The sequence below is a fragment of the Gymnoscopelus braueri genome (genome assembly GCF_963280865.1).
Source record: "Gymnoscopelus braueri genome assembly, chromosome: 3".
Taxonomy (NCBI): Eukaryota; Metazoa; Chordata; class Actinopteri; order Myctophiformes; family Myctophidae; genus Gymnoscopelus; species Gymnoscopelus braueri.
In genome coordinates, this window is record NC_137612.1 from 28,293,323 (window position 1) to 28,319,728 (window position 26,406).

General features: G+C 41.1%; 1 protein-coding gene across 1 annotated transcript; it reads left to right on the forward strand.

Moving 5' to 3' along the window:
• The first annotated feature begins 289 nt into the window (after positions 1–289).
• uqcc1 (ubiquinol-cytochrome c reductase complex assembly factor 1) lies at positions 290–26,124 on the forward strand. The gene is made up of 9 exons (XM_080424766.1): positions 290–489; positions 3,181–3,288; positions 5,916–6,029; positions 11,733–11,805; positions 14,382–14,439; positions 14,639–14,747; positions 21,951–22,028; positions 22,604–22,717; positions 24,522–26,124. The coding sequence occupies exons 1-9, from the start codon at positions 424–426 to the stop codon at positions 24,654–24,656; spliced, it is 855 nt and encodes a 284-aa protein (XP_080280892.1). The 5' UTR covers positions 290–423; the 3' UTR covers positions 24,657–26,124.
• The last annotated feature ends 282 nt before the right edge of the window (positions 26,125–26,406 follow it).

Consider the following 26,406-nt stretch of genomic DNA (forward strand, 5'->3'; position numbering starts at 1 on the left):
TATGGAGAAATACCAAGAAATCGGATTAAAATACTTTTAATGTAATAATACGGAAGATACGGGTACTTTTGAGGGCCCGTACATAATTGTAACATCCGAGGGTAAACACTTTATATCTGACATTTTAACGTTTATGTAGATGTAGGGGCCAAAAAGGGAGAAAGTTCAAACACCAGGTTGAAGTTCATCCATGACGGTCATATAATATATGACATGTATCAGGGCTACTGGTGCCCTAGCGGAATCAGTATAAGCGCACCCTGTTCCAGACGGACAGAATTGAAAGTGGGACAGATTCCGTTGACATTGCAGCCAGGGAAAGAGGAGGTGGGGGACGGTTTATGCGTTACTGTAGGTTTACGGTAATTGGGAAAACAATTAAGTGACATATCATAATAATACTGTAGAACTCCTAACGCGGTCATGTATCGGCGACCGCTACAGTTCGCAGTCAGAAGCATTCATGTGACAGCAGCGACCAGAGGAAAGGTAACGTTGTTCATCACCAAGCGTCGTTACCTAACGTTAGCTTGGTTGGCTAATAATAGCTGTCTCTCAGCCTGAGAGCCAACCATCATGTCCTACAATGTTGTTGGTCAATAATAACAGGGTCAATCAGCTGTGATCCCAACATGATACTAACTAGAGGATTAAGTAAGAGCCCACCGTGAAACATGTAAACAAAACACCTACTACAGCTAAGCTAACTATAGTCAGTGGTGTAAAAAGTACTTTTGACTTAAGTTAAAGTATTTATACTGCAATGTACCTGTAGAAATACGCTGTTACAAGTAAAAGTCCAGAATTCAAAATGTACTTGAGTAAAAGTACAAAAGTATGTCGTTATGCAGAATGTCCCATTTCACAAGTTTTCAAATGTATACAAAATTAAAAATCATTTGAAAATAGCAGATCTGCTATTTTCAAATGGCCAAAGTTTAAATAGGGCTGAAGTAAGTATTGTATGTTTTGTAATAATAATTCAAATCTACAAAGTAACTAGTAACTAAAGTTTTCAAATTATTGTAGTGGAGTAAAAAGTACAAGTATTGAAAATTGGAAATACTCAAGTAAAGTAAAAGTACATTAACTTAAGTACAGTACTTGAGTAAATCTAATTACTTTCCACCACTGACACACCTACTGCTAGCTATAGTTAATAAGATTAGTCCGCCTACTCATTTATCTTATTAGCTTGTGGAGGTGAACTTGAGTCTTGGATTCTCTCGTATTACACATTTTAAACGGGACAGACCCACCTGTTGTATGTCTCTGATTGAATGAATGGCCTATGACCTACTCTTCTCAAGCTCAAGAGACATGGGCACAAAAATGACTGGCATTCACAGGGTGGGGAATTAACACTGTCTGCCCACCAGTCAAATGCATGTAGGACTTTGTCTAATGTCTACCCACCAGACACATTAGATTGTAGATAACAAGCCAGGTGGTTCTGTGCTTAAAGGGATATTTCACTTCTTTTTTTTTTATTGGTAATTTTATCGTCTACTCAGGCTTTTGTGAGCCCCCCAGACAGTTTTTAAGTTGCTTGATTCAGTATTTAGATATTTGATATTCATTTGATCAGACACGCCCCCTTCCTATACAAACCCATTATAACTTCAAATAGATTCATCAAAAACACCCATCGTTGGTTCTAGTGACTCATCCTGCCCTCCTAATATACGTGAGGGGCCTTGTTTTTTCGATTACTTTTTTCATTACATTTTTTTATTGTATTACATTTTTTCCATTTCCCCAAAAATATATTAAAAAAACATGAAAAAAGTAATTGAAAAAACACCGTCTCCTCACGTATTAGAAGGGCAGGATGAGTCAACAGAACCAATGATGGGTGTTTTTGATGAATCCAACATGGTTAAAATGGAGTTTTAAAGGGATATTTCACTTTCAAAACAACTTTTGGTCATTCTATCGTCTACTCAGGCTTTTGTGAGCCCCCCAGACCGTTTTTAAGTTGCTTGATTCAGTATTTAGATATTTGGTATTCATTTTATCAGACAATTTTCTGATTAATTAAAAACACCCGTCCTTGGTTCTGGTGACTCACCCTGCCCTCCTAATACGCGAGGGGGCCGTGTTTTTTCGATAACGTTTTTCATTTATTTTTTTGGGAAAAAATAAATAAAAAATACTTTAAAAAAATTAAATTAAATAAATGAAAAAAGTAATCGAAAAAACACGGCCCCTCACGTATTAGGAGGGCAGGGTGAGTCAGCAGAACCAAGGATGGGTGTTTTTGATGAATCTAACAGGTTAAAAATGGAGTTTGAAGTTATAATGGGTTTGTATAGGAAGGGGGCGTGTCTGATAAAATGATTATCAAATATCTAAATACTAAATCAAGCAACTTAAAAACGGTCTGGGGGGCTCACAAAAGCCTGAGTAGACGATAAAATGACCCAAATTTATTTTTAAAGTGAAATATCCCTTTAAGTTACAATGTGTTTGTATAGGAAGGGGGCGTGTCTGATAAAATGAATATCAAATATCTAAATACTGAATCAAGCAACTTAAAAACTGTCCGTGGTGCTCTGAAAATAGTGTCAAATACCTCTTCACTTTTTAATTCTCTAGCGGTCACAGCTGTCACCCTCAACCCTGTGTCCTCCTCTTCGCTCCCTTCATGTCTCTCCCCGTTTCTGATAGAGATGTACCGATAAAATAATGTCCTTACTCATTACGATACCCATAGCTTGCGTATCGGTCGATACCGAGTACCGATCCAATACCAGTGTGTAATATCAATATAAATCTAGTGGGGACCCTCTGGGTTCCTTGAGGGGGTTCCAAATGACCCTCACAGGTCTGTAACGGGTCCATTTGGTTCCATTAGAGTTAAGGTGGTCCTTGAAATTAAAACCGTTTGAGAAGTGCAACATCAACTGAAGCATTCAAAATCCCAAATAATTGATTACTGTAAATGACACATCATCATGTGATACATTATGTGGTATCGTGATGGCATAGACTGCCATACTCACCGATACCAGTATTTTAGGCCGTATGGGCAGCTTTTCCCATACTGGTATCTGTATCGGTCGGAACAACTCTACTTTCTGATGAACCACATTTCATTCTTAAAGTTTCTTCACGGTCATCTGCCTTTGCTTCCTTCTCTCTATGATCTATACTCTGTCTGTGCTTTAATCCATGTAGGTATTAGATCAAGAGGCCTGTTTGGCCAGAACATTAGTGGCCTGTCGGCTGGCCAGAACCTCTTCCCCCTTCCTGACACCATGTCGGACACTGCACAGAACCGCACAGGTAAAGACACACACACACACACACACACACACACACACACACACACACACACACACACACACACACACACACACACACACACACACACACAGGTTATGTACGATCTTGTTGGGACTGATTCATGCAGTCATAAGTAACATTACCACACAAACATTGCACAGAAGATCAAAAACTCAAAAGCTGCTTAATTCAAATGCACACAATGATGACAATTGTAAACCTATTGTAAATATTGTAAACCTCTGCAGAATCCTGACACTGTATCCCGATAATAGTTTTCAGACTTTTCAGTTCACAATAACATACATTTGAATGTGAGAATGCCGGAAACTTGAAATTGAATTTAGAATTATAAATAGCATTGTGTAAATCAAACACACCTTGATTACTCATCATGATGAGTCGTGAGTTTTGATTCTACCCTTCAATTGTCCCAAGAGTAGGGATGGGCATTTTCCATTTTCTCCGCCCAATAGCCGATTAGTAAAGATCATTTTCAAGTCAACATAATGAAATGCATCCAACAATGACAGCAATTTATTATAAGAAGTTAGCAGGATACATAGCCTGCTATATATTGGAGAGGTGCTGGCCTCACCAAAAGTTAAAAAAAATACTTTTCATGCCCTTCCCTATACAAGAGTATAAACGCAAGAGGTGAACAAACTTAGGGGAGCAATAGTTCTCGTTTTTTATTGAATTGTACGGTTCAATATTTACTTGCGAATTGTGGATTCTTGGTTTTGCAATGAAATGATTTTAACACTTTAAAAGTAAAGAAAAGGCCGCACACTCATAGCCACAACGCAGGATTTATTTAAAGAATACCAACATTTTGACCTGGAAAGGTCGTCTTCACGGAATTCAATCCCTGAAGAAGACCTTTCCAGGTCGAAACGTTGGTGTTCTTTAAATAAATCCTGCATCGTGGCTGTATTGAGTGTGCAGCCTTTTCTTTACTATTAGACGTATTTACCAAGGTCAGCAGCACCTCATCAATACTGGTGTGTGGCGTGCGCCCTTCTCCTGTTTGTTTGCAAGTTACTATACTTTACACACTTCTTACTGATGAAATGGAATCGTGTCTGTGTCACTGGAGAAAACGCCTCCCTGCGAGTGAATCCAAAAATGTTGCCTGCCAAAATTAACCGATCTACAAGCATCTTAACACATTGTGAGACTGTAGATCAGATCATCCATTTTTGACGAGCGACACCGTTGGATTAATAAATGAGCATAATGATTAGCCTGCTGCGTTGAAGTGATTCCATGATAGGTAACAGGTCATCAATTCACAGTTGTACACGGTTGTAATATTACAGTGCATGCGTGTGTGAAGTTGGATGCGCACTGTGCTGTTGATGTGATACAACACAGACAGAGCATAGAACCTATTTTGGGAGCAACATGTCCCTCGGCTTGTTTTCATTTTGTGAGGCCTCTCTCTGCAGTATGTGACATCTGGACGTCTTTATCAAGGCTGTTCTCACGCGCCCTCTTTTCACCCCCTTTTCCTATTTAACTCATCTCTCTGCCCCCCTCGCATTCTCTGGCCTCTGTTTTTCTCCGCCCATCATGCGCTCTCCCCTTCCCTACATCACCCTCCTCTCCTTTCTTTCTCTTTAACTCTCTCTTCCCCTCTACTGTACTCAAACTCCCCCCTTTCCCCCCATCAGACTCTTTTCCCATACTCTTTCTCTCTTTCAGTTTGCCATGGTTTATTTGGCATGAATATTGAGAACAGTGTTGTCAAAGCATCCAGATCCATATAGGATCAACATGATCTCTCTATTATTCAGTTTGTCAGCGTGATCACATAAACATCTAACAAACGTACGTATGTTACTATATAATGGTGCAATAACCTTTTGCGTCTTGAGGCTTTCCACGTGGCGAAAAAGTCTGGTTTTCATTCCCAACTAACTAGTGTGATCCGGTCTAAGGCGCAATGTTTTTGTTCCCCCACATGAATGCCGAATTGAGTAGCCTAGTCCCCGCCAGTCGCTACGAGTTAGAATAAAACATTGACATACCAAACACAATATACCAAGAAATACATGGATAAACTTGCAGGATTTGTACAGTTTCATAGGTTTATGGGTAGGCCCTACCAGAACCTGTTTTCTAAGGGAATTACGGTTAGTAGACTGGAAGGTTATTAGACTGGATCAGAAAACTGACTGAGTTGATGCCAGTCTAAATAAATTTAACCCATTCAATCCAGGAACACATCTCTGTAATTTTAAGATTTCATTGGCTATTCAAAAGTAGCAGATCTGCAAGATCATAGCGCTACAAGCTTGTAGTAGATCTGCTATTTTTGAAAAAATATATATATTTAAAGCGAACATTTGAAAAATATTTTGTTCCAGGGACCCCCAGAAGCAAAGATTTGAGTTATAAATGTTTGCTTAAAAATATATACCGTATATTCAAAGATTTGCAAAAAAAATCACGATATATTTTTTTTGCAGATCTACAAGCTCGTAGCGCGGTGCCGCGTTATGAGCTTGTACAGTATATCTGCTATTTTTGAATGGCCAAAGAAATCTTAAAATGACACATAATGCGTTCCCGATCTTAATGAGTTAAGGTCCACGTTCTTATCTTTTATCTCTCCCCCCCAGCTCTTTAATGTGAAGGACTCACCCCAGGCCCAGCACTCGGAAGAGGAGGTGGGAGCTTTCACCAAACTCATCGAGGCCATTGGCTTCACAGGACCCCTCAAATACAACAAATGGGTGAGTGATGGTCGGTTGGAGTGGGAGAAAGTGAATTATTGGGAGGCAGGATGCCTGGAGAGGGAGGAAGCGTGGAGCTTAACCAAGCGGCCATCGGCTTCACAGGACAATAAAATATGATAGATAGGCGAGGGAGTCAGGGGAGGGGGGAGCGAATGAGTGATTGAGAGAAGGTATTATGGAGGGATGAAGGAAGCCGGCATTAAAAATATACAGAGGCAAATGGTTGAAAATGGACCCAGATATCTCAAAATGCCCCTGAAATCAGACGGATGGGGTAATACTTGCTCCCAGTTTTTCCCAACCCTTTTTTTTTACATTTGCTTTTCCAGGTTAATATTTTGTCATTAAACTGCACTTTCAGAGACAACTGTTAATTAAAGGAGAATTTCGCCTTGGCGTTTTCCTACCTTGATTTGACGTTCTTAAGTCTTGATGAGAGGGGTCCCGGACCCCCAGTTCAAAACGAGCAAAGTTCTCCATTTCGCGGACCCCCCAAACCGCAGCTCAGAACGGCCGTCATTAGATCTAGGCTAAATCCGCTTATTTCCGTCGCTCGAAAATATTTTTTTCTTGTAGTGTGTAAAAGTGTATAAAAGAAAAGATGAAGGAAATCTTTTCTCAGTAAATCAACTTTACACACTATTTTAGATGCTGCACCTGATACTGCCAGAGATGCAATTGTATAGCTGTTAACACATTCGTTGCCAGAATTTTATAATAACAGATTACGTTCAGTGCCAGAAATCTCACCGTTGAGCTGCGCGGCGCTGTTTAAGCTGTGGACTCCAAGACGAGCAATCCATGTGAAACAAAGCATGCGTGCATTTTGCACGATGGTCCTGGCTAACGCCTGGAACGATAACATCTTTCACGCGGGTCACAATGGCGCAGCGATCGCGCATACAAAATGAGTCGTTTTCCCCAACGTAAAAAGTTTTGGAGTTATAGGGGTTTTAATGTGTTAATATGGTCCGTACATTTTTGAGGAAAATATACATATTTTCATTGTTGCAGACTCACAGTAGTACATTGTCTCCATATTGTCTGTTTAGGCTACATGACACCAAGCTGTGTTGTGTTTGAGCACTGCTTGGTTAAATGAAGCCCACAGACCTTTTGGCCATGGTCCCATGTCTGTATGAAGCAAGCATGTAGACCAAAGGTCATATAGGAATGAATATAGGCTAGAGTCGACGGGCAGAAGGTGTGTGTGTGTGTGTGTGTGTGTGTGTGTGTGTGTGTGTGTGTGTGTGTGTGTGTGTCTAAAAGAGGACAGGTGTTCCAAATGTGTGTTGGTTACATATACACTGTAGAGTCGGCAGATAAGGAAGCTGTCCTAGTGTCCTTACGTGTGTCTTTGTGTAGAAAGAGGTCAGATAGACAAACGCTATGTAACTAACACACATTTTGAATGTGTGGAGCAACGGACATCTACCTGTAAAGATCATGGGAAATCAGATGTGTGTGGGTTTGGATCTGGGTGGGTGACTAACTGGGTAATTATGTGTGGTGGTCAGGGTTTCCAGATCCCTTGTGGTCAGTCAGTCAGGCAGGAATGCACCAATCAATCCACCCAAACACGTATGATCTGTATGATGTCCAGTCGGCGACAGAGGCAAATATCAAACCTGCTAGATATCTAGAAAAACTCGGGAAGGCATCGCCGAGAGCTATTATCGCGGCCCGATCCTCTCGCAGAGCCTTTCACACACAGCGAGCAAAACCTCTGCGATCAAAGCCCGATCTGTGTCAGATTGGGGGTTTTGGCGGCGAGCGCCATAAAAGGTCCCCGACAGCATAATCGGAGCAAATATCCTGCAGTGTGTACTAGCCCTAAGAGTGTAGATATAGAGGGGAAAAGGAGCAGGCCTTGTATAGAGCCCTGGGGGACCCAGGTCAACTGAATATAGGGTTTAAGTGGTTAATATCAAGACCCTGGTCAACTGAGTATAGGGTTTAAGTGGTTAATGTAAAATATATTGGTAAGATCAACTGAATTTAAACCCAAAAGGTTATTTTATGATTTTGACTGTGATTCTTATTGACCTATTGTTTCATAGTCTTGTTGAAAACCTTATTGTTCAGACTTATTGTTATATTGTCTTGTTGAAAACTTTGTTGTTCAGACTTATTGTTTCATTGTCTTGTTGAAAACCTTATTGTTCAGTCTTATTGTTTCATTGTCTTGTTGAAAACCTTATTGTTCAGTCTTATTGTTTCATTGTCTTGTTGAAAACCTTTCTACTCTTCATTAAAATAAAAACTTTAGAAAGAAATTGAGCATATGTGTTCCCACAATGGATACAAATTCACGTTCATGTGTGAACTGTCATTGCTCCATTGAAATTAATGAATTCCGATTGCACTGCAGCCCACAGTCGGCGGAAAGCTGGTTCAAATTATACATACAGTTTAGAAAATTAGGAACACAATTTAAACACATGAACCCTAGAGTCCATATTCTGGCATGTCATAAATTATAAAAGACGAACGTTCTGCGAACATTCTGCGAAAATAGCAGATCTAAAGTACAATCTTACGACGCATTGCAATTGCAATTGCACCAAAAATAGCAGATATACAGCTCTCAAAGTGTCGCACTTTGAGAGCTGTATATCTGCTATTTTTGGTGAAGGGATTTTGGTGTGGAGGGAAAAAAGTAGTGGACCAAGTATAGACCCCTGGGGGACCTTGGTCAACAAAGTATATCATTTCAGTGATATTTCTCACTGGGATGAAATGTTTTGATGTGGTTGATATGCAAAAATGTTGATATTGATTATAGGTGCAGAAATCATATGGTACAGGAGTAATTGTGCAGTCTTGTGTGTTTTATATTCTGAGGTGTGAAAGCTATTATTGACACTATCACAGGTTGGGGGGGGGGGGTGAGAGATGGAGGCAATAGGGGAAAATAGTGTACAGCAGTGGTTTTCAACCTTTTTCATGCCAAGGACCCCTAAATTGATATACATTTGGCCTCGGACCCCCATCTGAAAATGTTTTGTGCCAGGGACCCCCAGAAGCAAAGATTTGAGTTAAAAAATGTTGGCTTTAAAAATATATATATTCAAAGATATGCACACATTTTCAAGATTTTTCTAAAATAGAAGATCTACAAGCTCATAGTGGTGCCGTGCTATGAGCTTGTATATCTGCTATTTTTGAATAGCCAAAGCTAAGTGGTTAAAATGATTGTGACGCTATGTTAACTAATTTAGCTGGGGACCCCCTGGTACCTCCTCAAGGACCACTGGTTGAGAACCACTGGTTTACAGTATACAAGGGAAAAAACCCCTGGCCTGTAAAAGGATGTGAAGTCACACAGATTGCAAATTGTGCCCACACGGGCACTGCTCAATTTTGCCAGTCCAAAAAGAGCCTAGGCTCTACATACCTCTGTTACACCACCTCTTAGAAAACCCAAACCCACGCTTGCCACTGCCAAGCCCTTCGGCCTCTCTGTCACATGTGAGCAACTTGCACAAGGATTGGAGCAGAACAACAAGCAAAGCAAAGGATAATTTTCCACTAGAGGGGACACTGGGAAAGATCTGATCACACAGACACTAGTGTATGGGAGATAGTGGAAGGGGTGGTGTTTAAGGGAATTACCACCGAATTACACCATTTAAAAGACCACTTGCTGAAACTGCAGCCTTTTTATCTCTGGGCTAATAATGATGATAGAGGCAATCATCCCTAATGAGATGTACTGTAGATAAAGATTTTTTTTTAGGAATGGTCTGGAGAGGCGTCCAGGTGTTGCAGGGGTACAGTTCTTGCCGACCACCATAGAGGCTAGGCTAGGAGTTTGAATCCCCTACGACAGGGACCCTTTGGGGGTCCAGGACCCTTTGGGGGTCCTCAGAGTTACTCCATGGGTCCGCCAAATCTTTGTGATAAGACTTTATATTTTATTTTACATTAACCACTTGAACCCTAGCATCTCTATTCTGAGGAACATTAGCCGAAAATAGCAGATCTACAAGCTCGCAACGCCTCGCGCTGCAAGAGGTTGTGCGCTTGTATCGGCTATTTTCGGCAACGATGTTTGGTGTAGATGGGGAAAATGAGCAAATCAAGTACAAGTATTGAAGGTTTAAGTGGTTAAATGTCTGAAATGAACAAAAAACATAAATTTACACCACTGATAGACAAAAACATTCATTTACACAACACTGATGAGTCAATGAAGCTATCTATGAAATCTATGAAAAAGTTTAATCTGCAACACAATTGTATGCAATGTAGTGGGGGTCCCTGCTTCGTCTCTCTCTCAGCTAGGGGGTCCTTGGGCTGAAAAACGTTGAAGACCCCTGCCCTACGGTGCACCTTGCTTGGCTGGGCTCTCCAACAAACATACTGTAATTGGCCGTGTTCACGGGCGGAAAGCTAGGCGGGGCCGGGGAGGGAGATTGGTCAGGGTGCCCGTTGAGCTTGGTGTGGAGTCAAATGAGCGTGGCCCTCCGCATGCGCTGCATCCTCCCCATGAAGCTCCTCACTGTCAGGTGAAAAGAAGCGACTGGTGACTCCATCTGTATCGGAGGAGACATGGTTGTCTGTCAACACCCATGACCAGCTGTAGGGGTTAGAAGTGATGTGGACTACACATGAGGGGAATACTCGGAATTGATATAACTACTAAATTGGGGGGGAATTGGGGTGTGGGGGAAGAAAAGAAAAATGTCTGGAAAGCATTCTGTTTTTGTGCAAAATGTTTCAAATCTTATTTTTACAGCCTCAAAACAGATGAGGCACCCCCCAGGTTGGGAACCACTGCTCTAGGACATATTCAGAAAAAAAAAAACAAGACAAAGGTCTTTAGTTGTGTGAGCAGTAAAGTTAATGTTTATCAGCAGCTCAATTTATGTTTTCGGAAGTCTGACACAGTCAGTAGGCCTACAGCTGGTGTTGAATGACTAAAACATGGGCCTAATCAAATCACCCAAAACATGTTATTTTCAAATCCAGCATGCTCATTTGGCAACTGTACATGTTGTGATGATGTGATTTCAAAATGGGGCTGGGCAAAATCAAATATCAGATTTTTTTGGGCCAAAACGCCTGTATCGATAGTGTATTGTGACGACAGTTTCATTAATACTTAGTAATATCTGCACTAATAGGAGATTTTAGTTGGTAGTTATAGGCCAAGGGTGCTAAATGACTAAAATGTTGACATTCACTTCACTGGGTGGTTCTGTTTTATGATGTAATGTTCCTAGAGGTGTGTGCTATGATTGGTCTACTTTTGATGGAAAGACATACTTTACAGACAATTATGTATACAGTATTGTCTCTGTACATACAGTCTGTCATCATCATCCGTTTTTACGTCTGGAGACTCCCGTCTAAGACCTCCTCAGGAGACTTGGCTCAGATCTGATTTGATTTGGCGCTAGGAACCCGTTGCGACCGCATGCCCTTGCTGACGTCTACCCTAGGCAGGGTTCGAACCCCAACCATCCGTACGAATGGCGTGTGCTCTACGCTAGGGCGGCACAGCATTGCACTTTATGTACAGACAATCCGTGTAGAATGCAAACCCTGTTTTAATAAAACGAAACCATTTCACTATTGTTTTCTACTTATGTATGTACATGGCAGAGCGTGTGTCCCTAGCTGGAAACACTTCTTTGAATAGTTGTTTTGCTAATGATATTTGTTTTCTCTTTTTCCCCCTTTGTCTCTCAACAGAAAATCAAGATTGCTGCCTTGCGGATGTACACATGCTGCGTAGAGAGAATCAATTATGATGACTTTTTTGAAAGTAAGTGTGTTGTGTATGTGAGAGGGACATGTGTTGTGTATATGAGAGCTGAGAAGAACGTTCTATGGCCTGGCATCCATTTCAATACTGTACATACAGCGTTTTTATTACGTCAAATTAACCACTTAAACCCTCTAGGCTAAGTACACTGGACCCGAGTTGGTCTGTAGTCTGTACTTGGACTGCTTTTTTGCGGTCCTATCAGGTTTTTGGGGACTGATCATCGATGCCGATCTTGTGCGTAATGGGGGAAATTCTAATATTTCCAAAAATGATTGTCAAAACCGTTCCCCTGTGTGTGGGGGGGAAGGGGAGCATGTCTGGTCCTGTCACAAAGCTGCGAAGCGATATTATACGACCATACATAGATTTACTTTTATACCACTCAAATGGTGGCCATTAAAGATCTGTTTCTCCGGATCGGGTAAATTGCCGATCACCGATTGAGTAATTTGAAGTGAAAATCGGTGGCCGATAATCGGAGCACATGTTCTCCATTTGTCTGCGACACAGAGCCACGATGAAATGAGCATTAAATGAGCATCGGGTCCAGTACGGGTCTAGAGACCAGGTCGGACCGGGTCTAATAACTTCGAATTATCCTCGGTCCGTTTCGGGTCCAGTTTACCCCGGTCCCCGCTTCGGCCCGGGTCCAGTTATCCACGGGTCAGTTTTGGACCGGGTCCAGTAATTTCGTATTTTTCCTTCGGACCGGTCCCATTATCCACGGGTCCGCTTCGGTCTGGGTCCGATTTCTTGGACCCATGCTACCCTCTACTCCAGGGTCCATTAGGACACACACACACACAGAGAGAGTTCAGTACTTGTTGTGTACTGGTACTGGTCCAGCTACACAGTGCCGCGTTGGTAATGGGACTGATCCAAACAAATATGATGGCCACAGGGACATTGTCACCACCCGCCTGACACATTTATAAGATGTTTTACTGCCACACACGCATGCACACATCTGGTTTTCCATTTCTCTCTTTTTCATATTTTTCATTGCTTTCTCCCGCTTCTCTTGTTTCTCAACAGCCATTATTACATTTAGTCTCAGCTTTGGATAATTGGCCTGTGGTAATTAGGCTTGTTCCGTTTAGTCGTATGTCACCAGTAGTTTTTTTCCCACGCCGATATTAAGCGATTTTAACCAATTAACCGAGATCTGACAGCCTGCCTCCATATGCCTGCTCATCAAAGCATTGCTCTGCACATTGGAGTAGTTTCATATGTATGAGATTATCTCCGCCAGGCCGGAGCGGCTGGGAGCCAGCACAGACACAGACTTTTCAAAGGGAGCTGCTGTTTGACTAGAGGATGCACTTTTATAAAAATCAATCGTTTTAATGTTTCACCTCTGACCGCTGGGTTAGGGTTAATATTTTCAAATACAAGACGATATGTTATCTTCACACACAAAGATCATCCACACTGGCTTTGATTTCACTTAGTTCTATACTGTGACCTAACCCTGCTGTAAAAGACTATGGAGGCTTATATTTACTCCAATAATAAACTCAACCCAAGTCTCAAATAAATCTCTCCGTCTCGACAAGCCAAAGGTCCAACTAGATCTAAAAACACATGCAATCCCCTTCCGCACAACTCCATTACCGTACTACCTCTAACACCCGCACATGGTAAATATTTACTGTATATGACACCCTTCTACTCCTGCCACCTCCTGGCGATCCAGTCATGGTCATGTATGTATCAGCGATTTGTAATGGGCAACGAATCACCATATGAAAATGGAAAGGATCGCCCCCTGCCAAGGGGTAATGAGACTGAATCTTTGAATGTCTTTTAAAGGGGCACTGTGCCAAGGTTGAACATCAGAATGTGTTTCCATGATCTGCTGAGTATTACATTAGCATGTGATGATGTTCTCAAAAGTGCCCTGTGCCTGTAGAGCGAGCGATGGAAAGTCTGAAAAATTTCCCCAAGTGATGTCAGGTAATCTGACCTGGTACTAGAGACTTAGCCTGGGACCAGACGAATCTGCGAGTGCAAAAAAAAATTGCACTCTGGGATTTGGGTCTGGCACCGCTCCATAGAGAATCCATTTCCTGCTCCAGAAGACGTGGGTAACCAATCACGGCCCAGTATTCGAATATGGGAGACTGTAATTGGTAGTTGGTTGTAGGTCTAACCAATTGTGTCGAGGGCCATTGTTTTGATCCCGCCCCTTGGGAAAAAAAACGTCCTCATGGAAGCACCAGACTCATATCCACGCAGTGATATAGTCTAGCTACGCCAGGCTACTAGAGACTACCAGTTAGTTGGTTATGCCACAACCCGGTCAATTTGTGTTGCCTCCAGTAGTATCCTGATTTCCCCGATCATCTGACATAAGAACGCACATCCTGGCGGGGAACTCATGTACATTGTAAATCTGACATGTTAACATTCTGGGTAAGAGAGTACTAACGTTTTTTTGCAGGTTGAAGCCTAGTCGGTAATAAAAGGGTCAGCATATCTCTGGTACTGCTGCATTGGTTTGGAGTAGACATTTCTTTATTGTCTAGCAACTTAGCAAAATTAAGTGTGTGTGTGTGTGTGTGTGTGTCTAGGATGCTCCCTCCCAGACACGCTCAACTCTTGGTTCCTGGTGGCGCAGCTACATGTATGGTGAGTTGCAACGAGAACCAAAAGTTACAGAAACGTGCACACACTTAAGGATATGCATGATTTGCTCACTATTGAATGCTCAGTGACTAGTTCCTGCCTTCACCCCCTACAGTATATGTCCACCCTGTCCTTCTTTGTCTTTAGTCTGTCAACCATTGTCTCTCTTTTTAATGTTTGTGTGTCTTCTCTGTCCCACCAGGATGTGTTTGGTGAGGATGCGGCAGGAAGGCAGAGCAGGGAAGTACATGTGTCGTTACATCGTTCACTCCATGTGGGAGGATGTGGAACAGAGGAGCAAGATAATGGGGGTAAGCTCGCGTTTGTGTGCTTGGTTTTACATTTATCCATGTGTATGCAGATTTAGTCATGTTTTTATTTTTATTTTATTTAGACATTTCTTTTATAGGATAAGCCCCTTCAGACGCATCATCTTGTTTTCAAGGGGGTCCTTGTTCATCCACACAGGACATGAATTTTACGCATGCCATGATTCTATGACACACACCACAGCACACTATGTGAGGAGGACACACACACTATATACACACACACACCCTAAAAACCCACCCCCTAAAGCCTGAGTTATACATGAAAATAGACTGTGTGTGTGTGTGTGTGTGTGACCTCACAAACTCCATAGTCATTTCTCATGTCTGACCCCTTTCTGTCATGTTGGACCCAAGGAGTAATACTAGAGACCTCGTAGTGTGTTCACCGCTTAACCTTGGCTCCCACTCCACAGCAGCATCATGGCACATGGAGCATCATGGCACATAGCTCCCCATTGAGCTCTTTATATAAATAGCACCAGGAGTAGCGAGCTACCTTACATCACATACTGTTCAGCGTTAAATATTTCATCCAGTGGCCACAGTGGCCGGTATTTTACCAATTCATATCACTCGGGATTTTACAGGCCCACAAGAGGTTTAGAATGAAATAAGAGCTAGACATTGCCCCTATATTTGAATTCATTTAAACAAATAAATTAATAAATGCAGTGTTTGACACTGTAGGCTACTCGCACTCAGTACTTGAGTCAAAGTATAGATACTCTAGGTCAAATATTATAAAGTGAACGTTCCTCAGTCAAGTTTGTACTTGAGTTTAAGTACTGGAGTACCCGCTTTTAAAAATACTCCAGTATTCAAAAGTAGAAATGACAAAAAATATCAACAGCACATCTGGCCCGGACGGTTGGCGTAACCATCTGGGCACCTGGGTGAGTCGCGGGTTCGACTCCCGATCCCGACGACCTTTGCTGTGTGTCACCCCCCATCTCTCCTCCTGTCAAATAAAGCCATAAAAGCCCAAAAAATTATCTTTGAAAAAAAGAGAATTTCACATCTACAAGGTCTTAACGCGTCGCCATCGCATCAAAATATAATGAATAACTTTTTGTATAGTTAGTATGTGTTGCAATAATGTGTGGTTGTTACAAACTCCCAAGACACACGTGGACATGTGTCACGGCACACCAGTGTGTTTTGGAACACCGTTTGGTAAGCCCTAGGCCTAGACCAACGTGGCTCATAGAATAGGCAAGCTTATAAACCACAGTTTAATTGGCCAGCATTTGGCTGTCACTACTCAACCCAATTTTCACCACAAAAAAGATCAACATATCTTAACCCATTAAGACACAGATACGTTCCGTATCTGTGTCATTTTAGATATCTTTGGCTAGTCAAAAATAGCAGATATAGATCTGCTATTTTTGAAAAATCGTGAACATTTTTGCAAATCTTTGAATATATATTTTTAAAGCAAACATTTGTAACTGAAATCTCTGCTTCTGGGGGTCCTGGAACAAAATATTTTGAGATGGGGGTCCGTGGCCGAATACATATCATTTTGGAGGTCCTTCACATGAAAAAGTTTGAGAACCACTGAAATTATAGCAACATAGGTTTTATGATTTAGAAGACATTTTCTAGAATCGGCCTCAGGTCTTAATGGGTTAAGTATTGTACTGTATCTTATGCCAGGTACATGTATTCCTCCAAACCTAAAGTACGGTATATGACCAAAGGTCAGTAGACACCTTTTCTAATTAGTGTTTTGTACTTAGTATCCTTTGTTCCAGTGATTGGAAATCTCAATGCAACATCTACAGTCACATTCTACATACACTTGTACAATTTTGTGGCAATAGTTAGTGGAAAGCTGTTTCAGAGTGACACAGTCCTCCCCCCCATGCAGTAGACGTGTCCAGTACAGCTGCTGAATCCACAGAGTTTGGCTCCCATGCTTGGCCCTCAGTTTGAGTATTATGTCGAGGCCAGTGGTGTAAAGTAACTAAGTACATTTACTCAAGTACTGTACTTAAGTACAATTTTGAGGTACTTTTACTTAACTGGAGTATTTCCAATGTTCAATACTTTTACTTCTACTCCACTACATCTCAGAGTCCAATATTGTACTTTTACTCCACTACAATTATTTGAAAACCTTAGTTACTTTGCAGATATACATTATTATATTATAAAACACACATTAACCACGTTAGCCCTATTTTATACGTACTGTAGGTCATTTGAAAATAGCCGAATTGTGAGCTTGGAGATCTGCTATTTTCAAACATTGTAGTACTTTTACTTTTGGTATATTGGATATTTTGATGCAAATACTTTTGTACTTTTACTCAAGTAACATCTTGAACACAGGCCTTTTACTTGTAACAGAGTATTTCTACATGGTGGTATTGCTACTTTTACTTAAGTAATACAGTGTAGATTGGGGTCTGGGGAGATGAACAAATTGCTGGCCTAAATGCATGTCAAATGTCAAGGTTGAGAATAACTGACACAAATGCTTGTATTGGGTATGTTCTACCAGATCTAGGATTTAACTTTGAGAAATGCACTCTTTACAGTAATCCCCCTCCATATGTTCTGTATTCTCTTAAGCATTTTACTAGTCGTTTTGAGTCATTTGAGTCGTCGATGTCAAGAAGCGACACGTTCTGGAGCTGCTCCATTCAAAATGATTAACTGGCCCCAAAGCGTTGTGGAGCCTGTGACAGCTGCCAGGGTTAATTTCCAGGGATTTTTTTGGCTACACATTCTGGTCCCGGACTGCGCAATTATGAAATAAAGGTCATTTGGGTGTAAAAGTTAAAATAAACATTATATAGTTCTCCAAGTTGGGTTCCCCATTAAAAGATGCAGTGGAACGGCTCCACTTTTTGTGTCATGGTGACATCACAGATGGAGAGTATTTGGTTCCCTGAGTTCAGGCTTTAGGGGGAAACGGTTCCTGTTGATGGGTAACTGAACTATTGGAAGACTAATGGACCAGGTGGTTTGGTGGGGTTTCCCTTTACTGAAAATGTCATGAAAGGCTTATAAGCATGCTCCAAGCTTCTAATCATTTTTTTATTTTTATATTTAACTTGATCTGGTGTGTCACTATTTGTTAGTTTAATTGTGAGTCACCCTTAAACCAATCTGGGAACCCATTCGGTAAATAACAATAATAATAATAATAATGCAAATTTGGGGCGGGTTTATCCCTAGACTGACTAGAGGCTTTTTTTTATCCACCCCTTGGAAATGCAGGTTCCACACAGAGACACTTAAAGGGACACTTAAGGGATATTTCACTTTCAAAAGATTTTTTGGTAATTTTATCGTCTACTCAGGCTTTTGTGAGCCCCCCAGACCGTTTTTAAGTTGCTTGATTCAGTATTTAGATAATTGATATTCATTTTATCAGACACGCCCCCTTCCTATACAAACCCATTATAACTTCAAACTAAATTTTTAATTTGGCTCAAGTCTGTCACAAGCCTGTGTGTGTGTGTGTGTGTGTGTGTGTGTGTGTGTGTCTGACTGTCCATGTAGAGCAACAGTCATACAAAACTTTGCTACTAATCAGATCACTTAAAGGGATATTTCACTTTAAAAAAAAAAAAAAAACGTCATTTTATCGTCTACTCAGGCTTTTGTGAGCCCCCCAGACTGTTTTTAAGTTGCTTAATTTAGTATTAAGATATTTGATAATCATTTTATCAGACACTCCCCCTTCCTATACAAACCCATTATAACTTCAAACTCAATTTTTAACCTGTTAGATTCATCAAAAACACCCGTCCTTGGTTCTGCGACACACCCTGCCCTCCTAATACGCGAGGGGGCCGTGTCATTTATTTTTAATATTTGTTTTGGAAAATGAAAAAAATTAAATACATTACAAAAATTAAATTAAATAAATGAAAAAAGTTATCGAAAAAACACGGCCCCCTCACGGATTAGGAGGGCAGGGTGAGTCAGCAGAACCAAGGACGGGTGTTTTTGATGAATCTAACAGGTTAAAAATTGAGTTTGAAGTTATAATGGGTTTGTATAGGAAGGGGGCGTGTCTGATAAAATGATTATCAAATATCTTAATACTAAATTAAGCAACTTAAAAACAGTCTGGGGGGCTCACAAAAGCCTGAGTAGACGATAAAATGACGTTTTTTTTTTTTTTTTTAAGTGAAATATCCCTTTAAGTGATCTGATTAGTAGCAAAGTTTTGTATGACTGTTGCTCTACATGGACAGTCAGACACACACACACACACACACACACACACACACACACACAGGCTTGTGACAGACTTGAGCCATATCTATATTTGCTCTCTTGACACACTGCATTGCCTGTGGGAACCTCGCTGAAAAAGACCATCCCAGTTTTGGGCACGTCACAAGCAAAAATAGCAGATCTACAAACTCACAAGATGTAATGCGATGTTTTGCAAGCTTTTGTTTTTGCACAAAAAAGTCTAAAGCGGGGCTTAAGTGGTTAATCAGATTCTAGTATAAAAAGATCTATTTGAGTGTTTTCAACCAATTGTCGATTCGTTGATGTAAAAATTAAGTACACTTCTTGATTCTTCAATTAATCGAAAAGTAAGTAATAATGGCTAAGAAAATAATCTATAGTTGCTTGCAGCCCTATTCTATTGTGTGGACTCGTGAGGACATGTGAAAATCAGACGCAAGACTTCTCAATGTGTTTTGTGTGCTGAGAGCTCGCACTAAGAAAATGGCAGCCAGATTGTCCAGTTTAGGTGAATGAGAGTGTGTTCTCAGCATGCAGAACACACCGCCTGGGAAGTGTTGTTTCTGATTTGCAGAGGTCCTTTCAATGGAATGGTAGGATTTACATTAACCCATGAAGACCCGTTGCCGATTCTACAAAATGCCTTCTAAACTAAAATGTTCAAACATTTAAAGATTTTCAAAAATCGCAGATGTACAAGCTTATCTGCTATTTTTTAATAACTTAAAGCAAAAATCTAAAATGACATGGATGCTTTCCCGGTAATATATGGGTTTAAGTAGCCTTGGGAACCAATGGTTCCCGAGTCATGTGGCCCATAAGGTCGGGAGCCTATCTCCTGTAGTGTGAGGCGGCTTGATGTACAGTACAGTAAGTACACCCCCCCCCCCTGGTCATGACACCTCCCAAATCTCAGGGCACTCAGGACAATCTCAGGGCACCCTAACCACAAGGCCACTGAGCTGGTGTAGGATTTACATTAACCCAACAGTATTCTGAAAAAACGTATGTTTCTATATCAGTGGTGCTCAATCTTTTTCATGTCAAGGACCCCCAACATTATATGTATTTGGCCGCGGACCCCCATCAAAATATCTTGTTCCAGGGACCCCCCAGAAGCAAAGATTTGAGTTAAAAATGTTCGCTTTAAAAATATTTATATTCAAAGATTTGCACACATTTTCACGATTTTTCTAAAATAGCAGATCTACAAGCTCATAGCGGCGCTATGAGCTTGTATATCTGCTATTTTTGAATAGCCCAAAGTGTAAAATAATGCTTTTTAGCTCAAATCTAAAAATGACACAGTTCCAGGTCTTAATGGGTTAAATATTGGCAAAGTTCTCCTTTGAGGAAATGGATGACAATAATGTTATGCAAGTACCCACGTGCCGGGACCCTAGTATTGCGAACTATTTTCAAAACAAAACGAAAAAGAATATGCAACACACTCAAAATTAATAAATAACAAAGTGTTTCCTGTTTTTGTTGTTTTAGCAAAAAAGAAAGTAATCGCTAAACAAATAATGGATATTTGCAGCCCTACTGTCACCCTCCCATAAGAAATGACCGCTATAATGCATGAGTACACATGTTGGTCATGGTACAGAGTAGACTTTACCCTGTTGTGTAAGCATGTTTTTCAGTGTGGCGTGTCTCATGCCTCTACTGTATATATGGTACGCTTTCGCTTTCCACCCTCATAAACAAAGTGTCAGTCAATAATGATAGTCAGTCACACAATGCCAATACTGTACATCTCTATGCGCCGGGAGAGACTGAGATATGACATATTGAACATATTGTCCTGCTCTAACTACACTACCCACCCTCCTTTACTGAACAGCAGTGCTCCTCCTTTACAGCAGTGGTTCTCAAACCTTTTCATGTCAAGGACCCCCAAATTGATATGTATTTGGCCACGGACCCCCATCTGAAAATGTTTTGTTCCAGAGACCCCCAGAAGAGAAGATTTGTGTAAAAACAATTCTTAACTCATTCTTTTTTTTTCTTTTTTTTCTTTTCTTTTTTTTTAAATGTTCAGAACCCAAGATATCATGATTTGAAAATGTTCTGCTCCATTCACTTCTTGTTTAACTTCTTACTGAAAAAGGCTGTATCTCGGCTCCTAAGCACTTTTTTTTTACAATGAATTTTGGCTCTGGCACTCGGAGCCAAACTGCCAGAAATAGGTTAGGCACTGAATGAGTTAATACTTTCAATTTTGAAAAAAATATATTTTTTCAAAAATAGCAGATCTACAGCTGTGAGCTTGTATGTCTGCTATTTATGAATAGCCAACGTATAAAATATGGATAAAGTGGTTAAAATGATTGTGATGCTGTATCAACACATTTTGCTGGGGACCCCCTGGACCCCTGGGGTCTTACAGTGCTTGAATGATTGACTTTAACGTTGGGAACCTGTGCTGTGCTGCACTGCAGCTGCCATGTCAATGCAAGTTTACACTGCATCAGCCGAGTCATGAAAGATTATTATTCATGTTTATGGGCTTCACTCCATAGAGTAAAGAGCAGTGGTTCCCACACTTTTTCGGCTCAAGATCCAAATTATTCATTTGGTGTCTCACAACGTGTCGCGATGCACTGAGCTTGTAAATCTGCTATTCTCACAATTTCTTAGTTTTTTTCATTTAATTATTTAATTTTTATTTATCTTTATTTATTTATCTTAAAATTGTTTTGTTTAAAAAAAAAAAAATTTTTACTCACGACCCATAGAAATGGACCGGTGACCCAAAAATAGGTCCTGACCCATTGTTTGAATGATCCAAACAATCTAATTCATGTTTTCATGCAGAAAAAATATGTGAATTCTGCAGAAAAAATATGTGAATTCTGAGAACAGAATGCTGCTAGTGACGAGTCACCTCGATATGAGGCTATTCTTTCTCCCTCCCTCTTAATCTGTCTCTTTGTCTCTTGTCTCTGCTTGCAACAGATTATGGCCATGGATAGAAAGGAGAGTATGACGGCAATGACGGGGACCTTCTATGCAGCTATATTTGGATATGATGAGGTAAGACAGTGACAGACACGCTTGCATGTGCGTGTAGACTAGGGGTGGGACGATATCGCGATATATCGCGATACTTTCTTCCGAGATAAATAATAATTGTATTTATTTTTTTGTTCGTGATACGTTGTTTTTCCTACTCTGTATTTGTGTAATGATGATTTTGAACTCTTTGGTGCTATTTTATGTGTTTATGAATTGAATACAAGGACTATCGTGATATATCGTTTGTGAAATTTCATGCAATATATTGTGATATCGCAATATATCGAATATCGTGATATTATTGTTATCGAGGGCCTAATATCGGCACAGATATCGTATCGTGAGATACCCATATCGCCCCACCCCTAGTGTAGACACACACACGTTCAGACATCCAGCCTTAAATCATCATGGGGTGTAAAAATGTACATGGGTTTGCCCACAGTACTGCTAATCAGGAGTAGTTTGGAGAGTTAAGTTCCAGTGGTATATACTGACACCAGACTGGACACTAGTGATTAGCCCAACATTGTTTCGTATGCTTACTCCGTTCATTTGTTTGTGTGTTAATGTGTGCGTGTTTGTGCGTGCAGGGAATCTTATCAGACGACTGCGTGTTAGCTGCAGCTCTGTGGAGAAACATGTTCAACCGTCAGTGCGAAGACCCCAAACAGCTGGAGCTCATGGTGGAGTACGTTCGCAAACAGGTACGCACACACGCTTGTTTGTTTCTATGTGTCTAGTGCATGTCTTTGAAGTACAATTACTTCCTCCTGCAAGACAGTATGCATTGTGTGTGCGTGTGCGTGCGTGCATGCATGCATTCACCTCGTTTGCCTTGTGCAAGTGTGCCTGCACATATGTTGACATATTTGATTTGCGTGTGTCTTTTTGCACTCTTGTTTGTGTACTTCCAGTATAAGTATCTGTGCTCGGATCCTTGTGTTTGTTTACCAGTTCTATTTCAGAGTGTTTGTGTTACATTACCTCTGGTATGACAGTGATTATTATTTGTTTCAAGGAACTGATATTTAATCCCTGCACTTTTTTGTTTCTCGTCTGCTTTCTGTAGACCGTTTGTTTGTGTATCTGTGTCTGAGGGCACCTCTGCTTATGCCTGTGTAATTATATGTGTGTGTCTGTGCGTGCGTGCATTTTTTTATTAGGAAAACACCTTTCCCACTTTCTAAGGATAAGCAGATTAAAGATGACGTCATTGCATTTCCGTTTAAACAGTGGTAGAACAAGCTCACAATGTGTGCTGCAACGCATTGTGAGCTTGTAGATTTCCGGTGCATGACAAGAGCACGCTAATAAGTATAAACCACAAATAATTAGCTTAGGTGATACTTAAAACAGCTCCTAAGACGCTGGAGGGTGGGGTGGTGCAGATGGTGAGTAGAGGCATTTCAGTCATTTGTGATAGAAACACCCTCTGGATCAAGAGCTACACTGTCAGATGTCGACCTCTACTCACTGTACCACCTCTCTTTTCTCTTATTGCCTCTAGTTTGAGGATGGTAACTTACTGGCACAGTTGGCTGTTAACTAATCAGCACAGGCCCTAATAATATATCTCATCAAAGCTGAGATTCTCAAGTATCATCAACCTAACCTTGATCATCACCAGACTTTCCACCCGATGGAAAGCCTGGTTTTCATTTTGAATTGACCAGTGTGATCCGGTCTAGACCCTGCCTACTCTAGAACTCTCCTACTAATATCCGTATCCGGTGCAACACAATGTTGTTGTTCCCCCACATAAATGCCCAATCCAGTAGTATAGTGTATAGTCTCACCAGTTGCTACGAGTTGGAATAAAACATGAACATACCAAAGTATTCCAAGTAAAGAAGGACCCGAAAAAACACACATTTCACAGTTTTTAAAGGTTGTTACACACTAGGTGCGTGCGTGAGTGCGTGCACTCATCCCAGACCCATGGCAGTTGTACGCTTACATCAGAACACAAACAAATGACATCCTCGCCACCCGACTCTGCATGTACGCATCTGCGTGTGTGTGTGTTTGTCTTTCCAAATGCTCTCTTTCTCTCTCTCTCTCTCACACACACACACACACACACACACACACACAGACGCACTTACTGTAGTTACACGCACACATAGTAAACAGGGACAGTGTAATTGTGTCTTCACAGGTGGAGCACTTGATAGAAATACAGAACATGGCGTTCATGTCAGCATGCTCACTTCTCTTCTCTTGCCATTGTCATCCTTTGTCCTTCATTGAGAAAAGCCCTTGATGAACTGACATGGAATTCAACTCACTGGACATTTGCTGTTGCTTTTAAATGTTTTTCACGTGAACCGACAACCGTCATTGAACATTAATATCCAATTTTATCATTACAAATTGAAGTCACTTGAGAAGGAAATTTATCTTGCCCTTTCCAAATGTAATATTGATCCACCCAGGTCCATTAAAGAAATGATTTCATATATGAATGAAAATGGTTGTGATCAGTATTTGTATTGACGTTGTGTACAGATGCAGTACATTGATGCGCTGGACGGAGAGGACCTGCTCTTGACGGGAGAGGTGAAGTGGCGCCCCCTGCTGGAGGAAAACGCTCAGAGCATCCTGAAGGTGTCCACGCCAACCTACAATGACGCAGGACTCTGAGACCACCCGAATCCCCCCCCCACACACACACACACACACACACACACACACACACCCTTCTTCCTCTGTTCCTCCTTTTACTCCATTGTCTTTAATTTTTTCATTGTTCTTTCATCCCTCTCTCCCCTTCCTCCTTTCATCCCCACACTATAATGATACTGGATGCAGAGAGAACTTTCCCCACGTCCGCCACATTTGTCTGGTATCTGTGGCTTATTTTTCTCTCCTCTTTGTGCTTTTGTTCTCTCCTCTCTACCCTCCTACCTTCATCACAGGAGTGTGTGGCTAAAACGGAGGGGTAGATCATTCCCTACTCTCCTGCACCCCACTCCTATTCTTTCATTTTTGTCCTTTGTTTTTGTCTTTCCCGTTATATGTACAATGAGACGGTAGAGAGAGAAGTCTCCCTCTCTACTGTGTGGTAGAGACAGAAAAAGAGAGCTTTTTCTGTCTCTACCACACACACACACACACACACACACACACACACACACACACACACACACACACACCTTACTTCTCCCTCTTTCCATGAAGACATCACCTCTCTCCGTCTGTGTGTGTGTGTGTGTGTGGTGTCTCTCTCTCATATTTGTCTACCAGAAGGTGCTATGTTCTGGAGACTTGTGTAGAAAGATTAGACCATCAGGAATTTCTGAACCTGATTTGCTCAAACACACAGACACGCTTTCTCAACAGCCAATCATCTAACCTGCCAACCCAGTAAGCAAGGGAACACCAACCAGTCAGAAAGCAGGGAACATCATCTATAACAATCTTCCTAGTAATTTCCTGTGCGTTCTGAGAGCCTCCCCACTTCTTAGATTGAGCCGTTCACCACTCAAACACAAGTGAAGAAGAGAACAAGAACCTGTTTTTGGCATATTTATATTTGCATGTATTTTTTTTTCTTGAATACACATATTTATAACTTCGTATTTTTAATGTACCTACAACTTCCAGTTTACAATATTCTTCTTTTTTTTTTACCAAAACGACAACTGTACACGTTCCTCTTCAGCCGGATACGACGACACACCTGACCCAGCACTCCTTAATCATTGCAGGTCAAGCCAATAGTTTCATATGACATACTGTATGCAAGGACCTAAATACGCCTGGTATCAAAAACCAAACAAAAAAAACGTTATAGGGAAGGCAGACGCATAAATGACCTCCAGGCAAATGGACCGTCACTTTCCCAGTGGTGGTTTGTCGTATGGCCCTGTTGCTGTTCTCCACTGGCTGTCCCGCCGTCTCACTTTCTTTCTTTCTCTCTGCCTCTCTTGGGTTCATTGAAGTGTTCTGTTCGCCAGTCTCGCACGTCACTTTTCCCACGACGCTCTCAGACCTGCACAGGAAACCCCAACTGTGGGAGCCTCAGATGCCATTGCTGTATTAAGACAAATGAGGCTTTGTCTTTGTTTTAAAACTGAATTAATAAAAAATGTTCTCTGGATGTATAATACTCCCAAGTCTGGTTTTGGTTTTTTTCGTGTTGGCTTTTGGACCTCACATGGTCAAATGATTGCTTAAAACAGATGGGAGAAAAATAACCGACCAGTCTTTGTAGCCCTAGAGACATTTAAGTAGACATAGTGTCCAGTGTCCACAGCTTGTCCTAATGGTTACTAGAAGATCACAGGTTCCATTCCGATCCTGATCAAAGTAGCATTCAGAATGGCACTACTGTTAACTTCAACTTTATTGTCACATGACAAGTTTACACCAGGTTTAAAGGTGCGGTTCA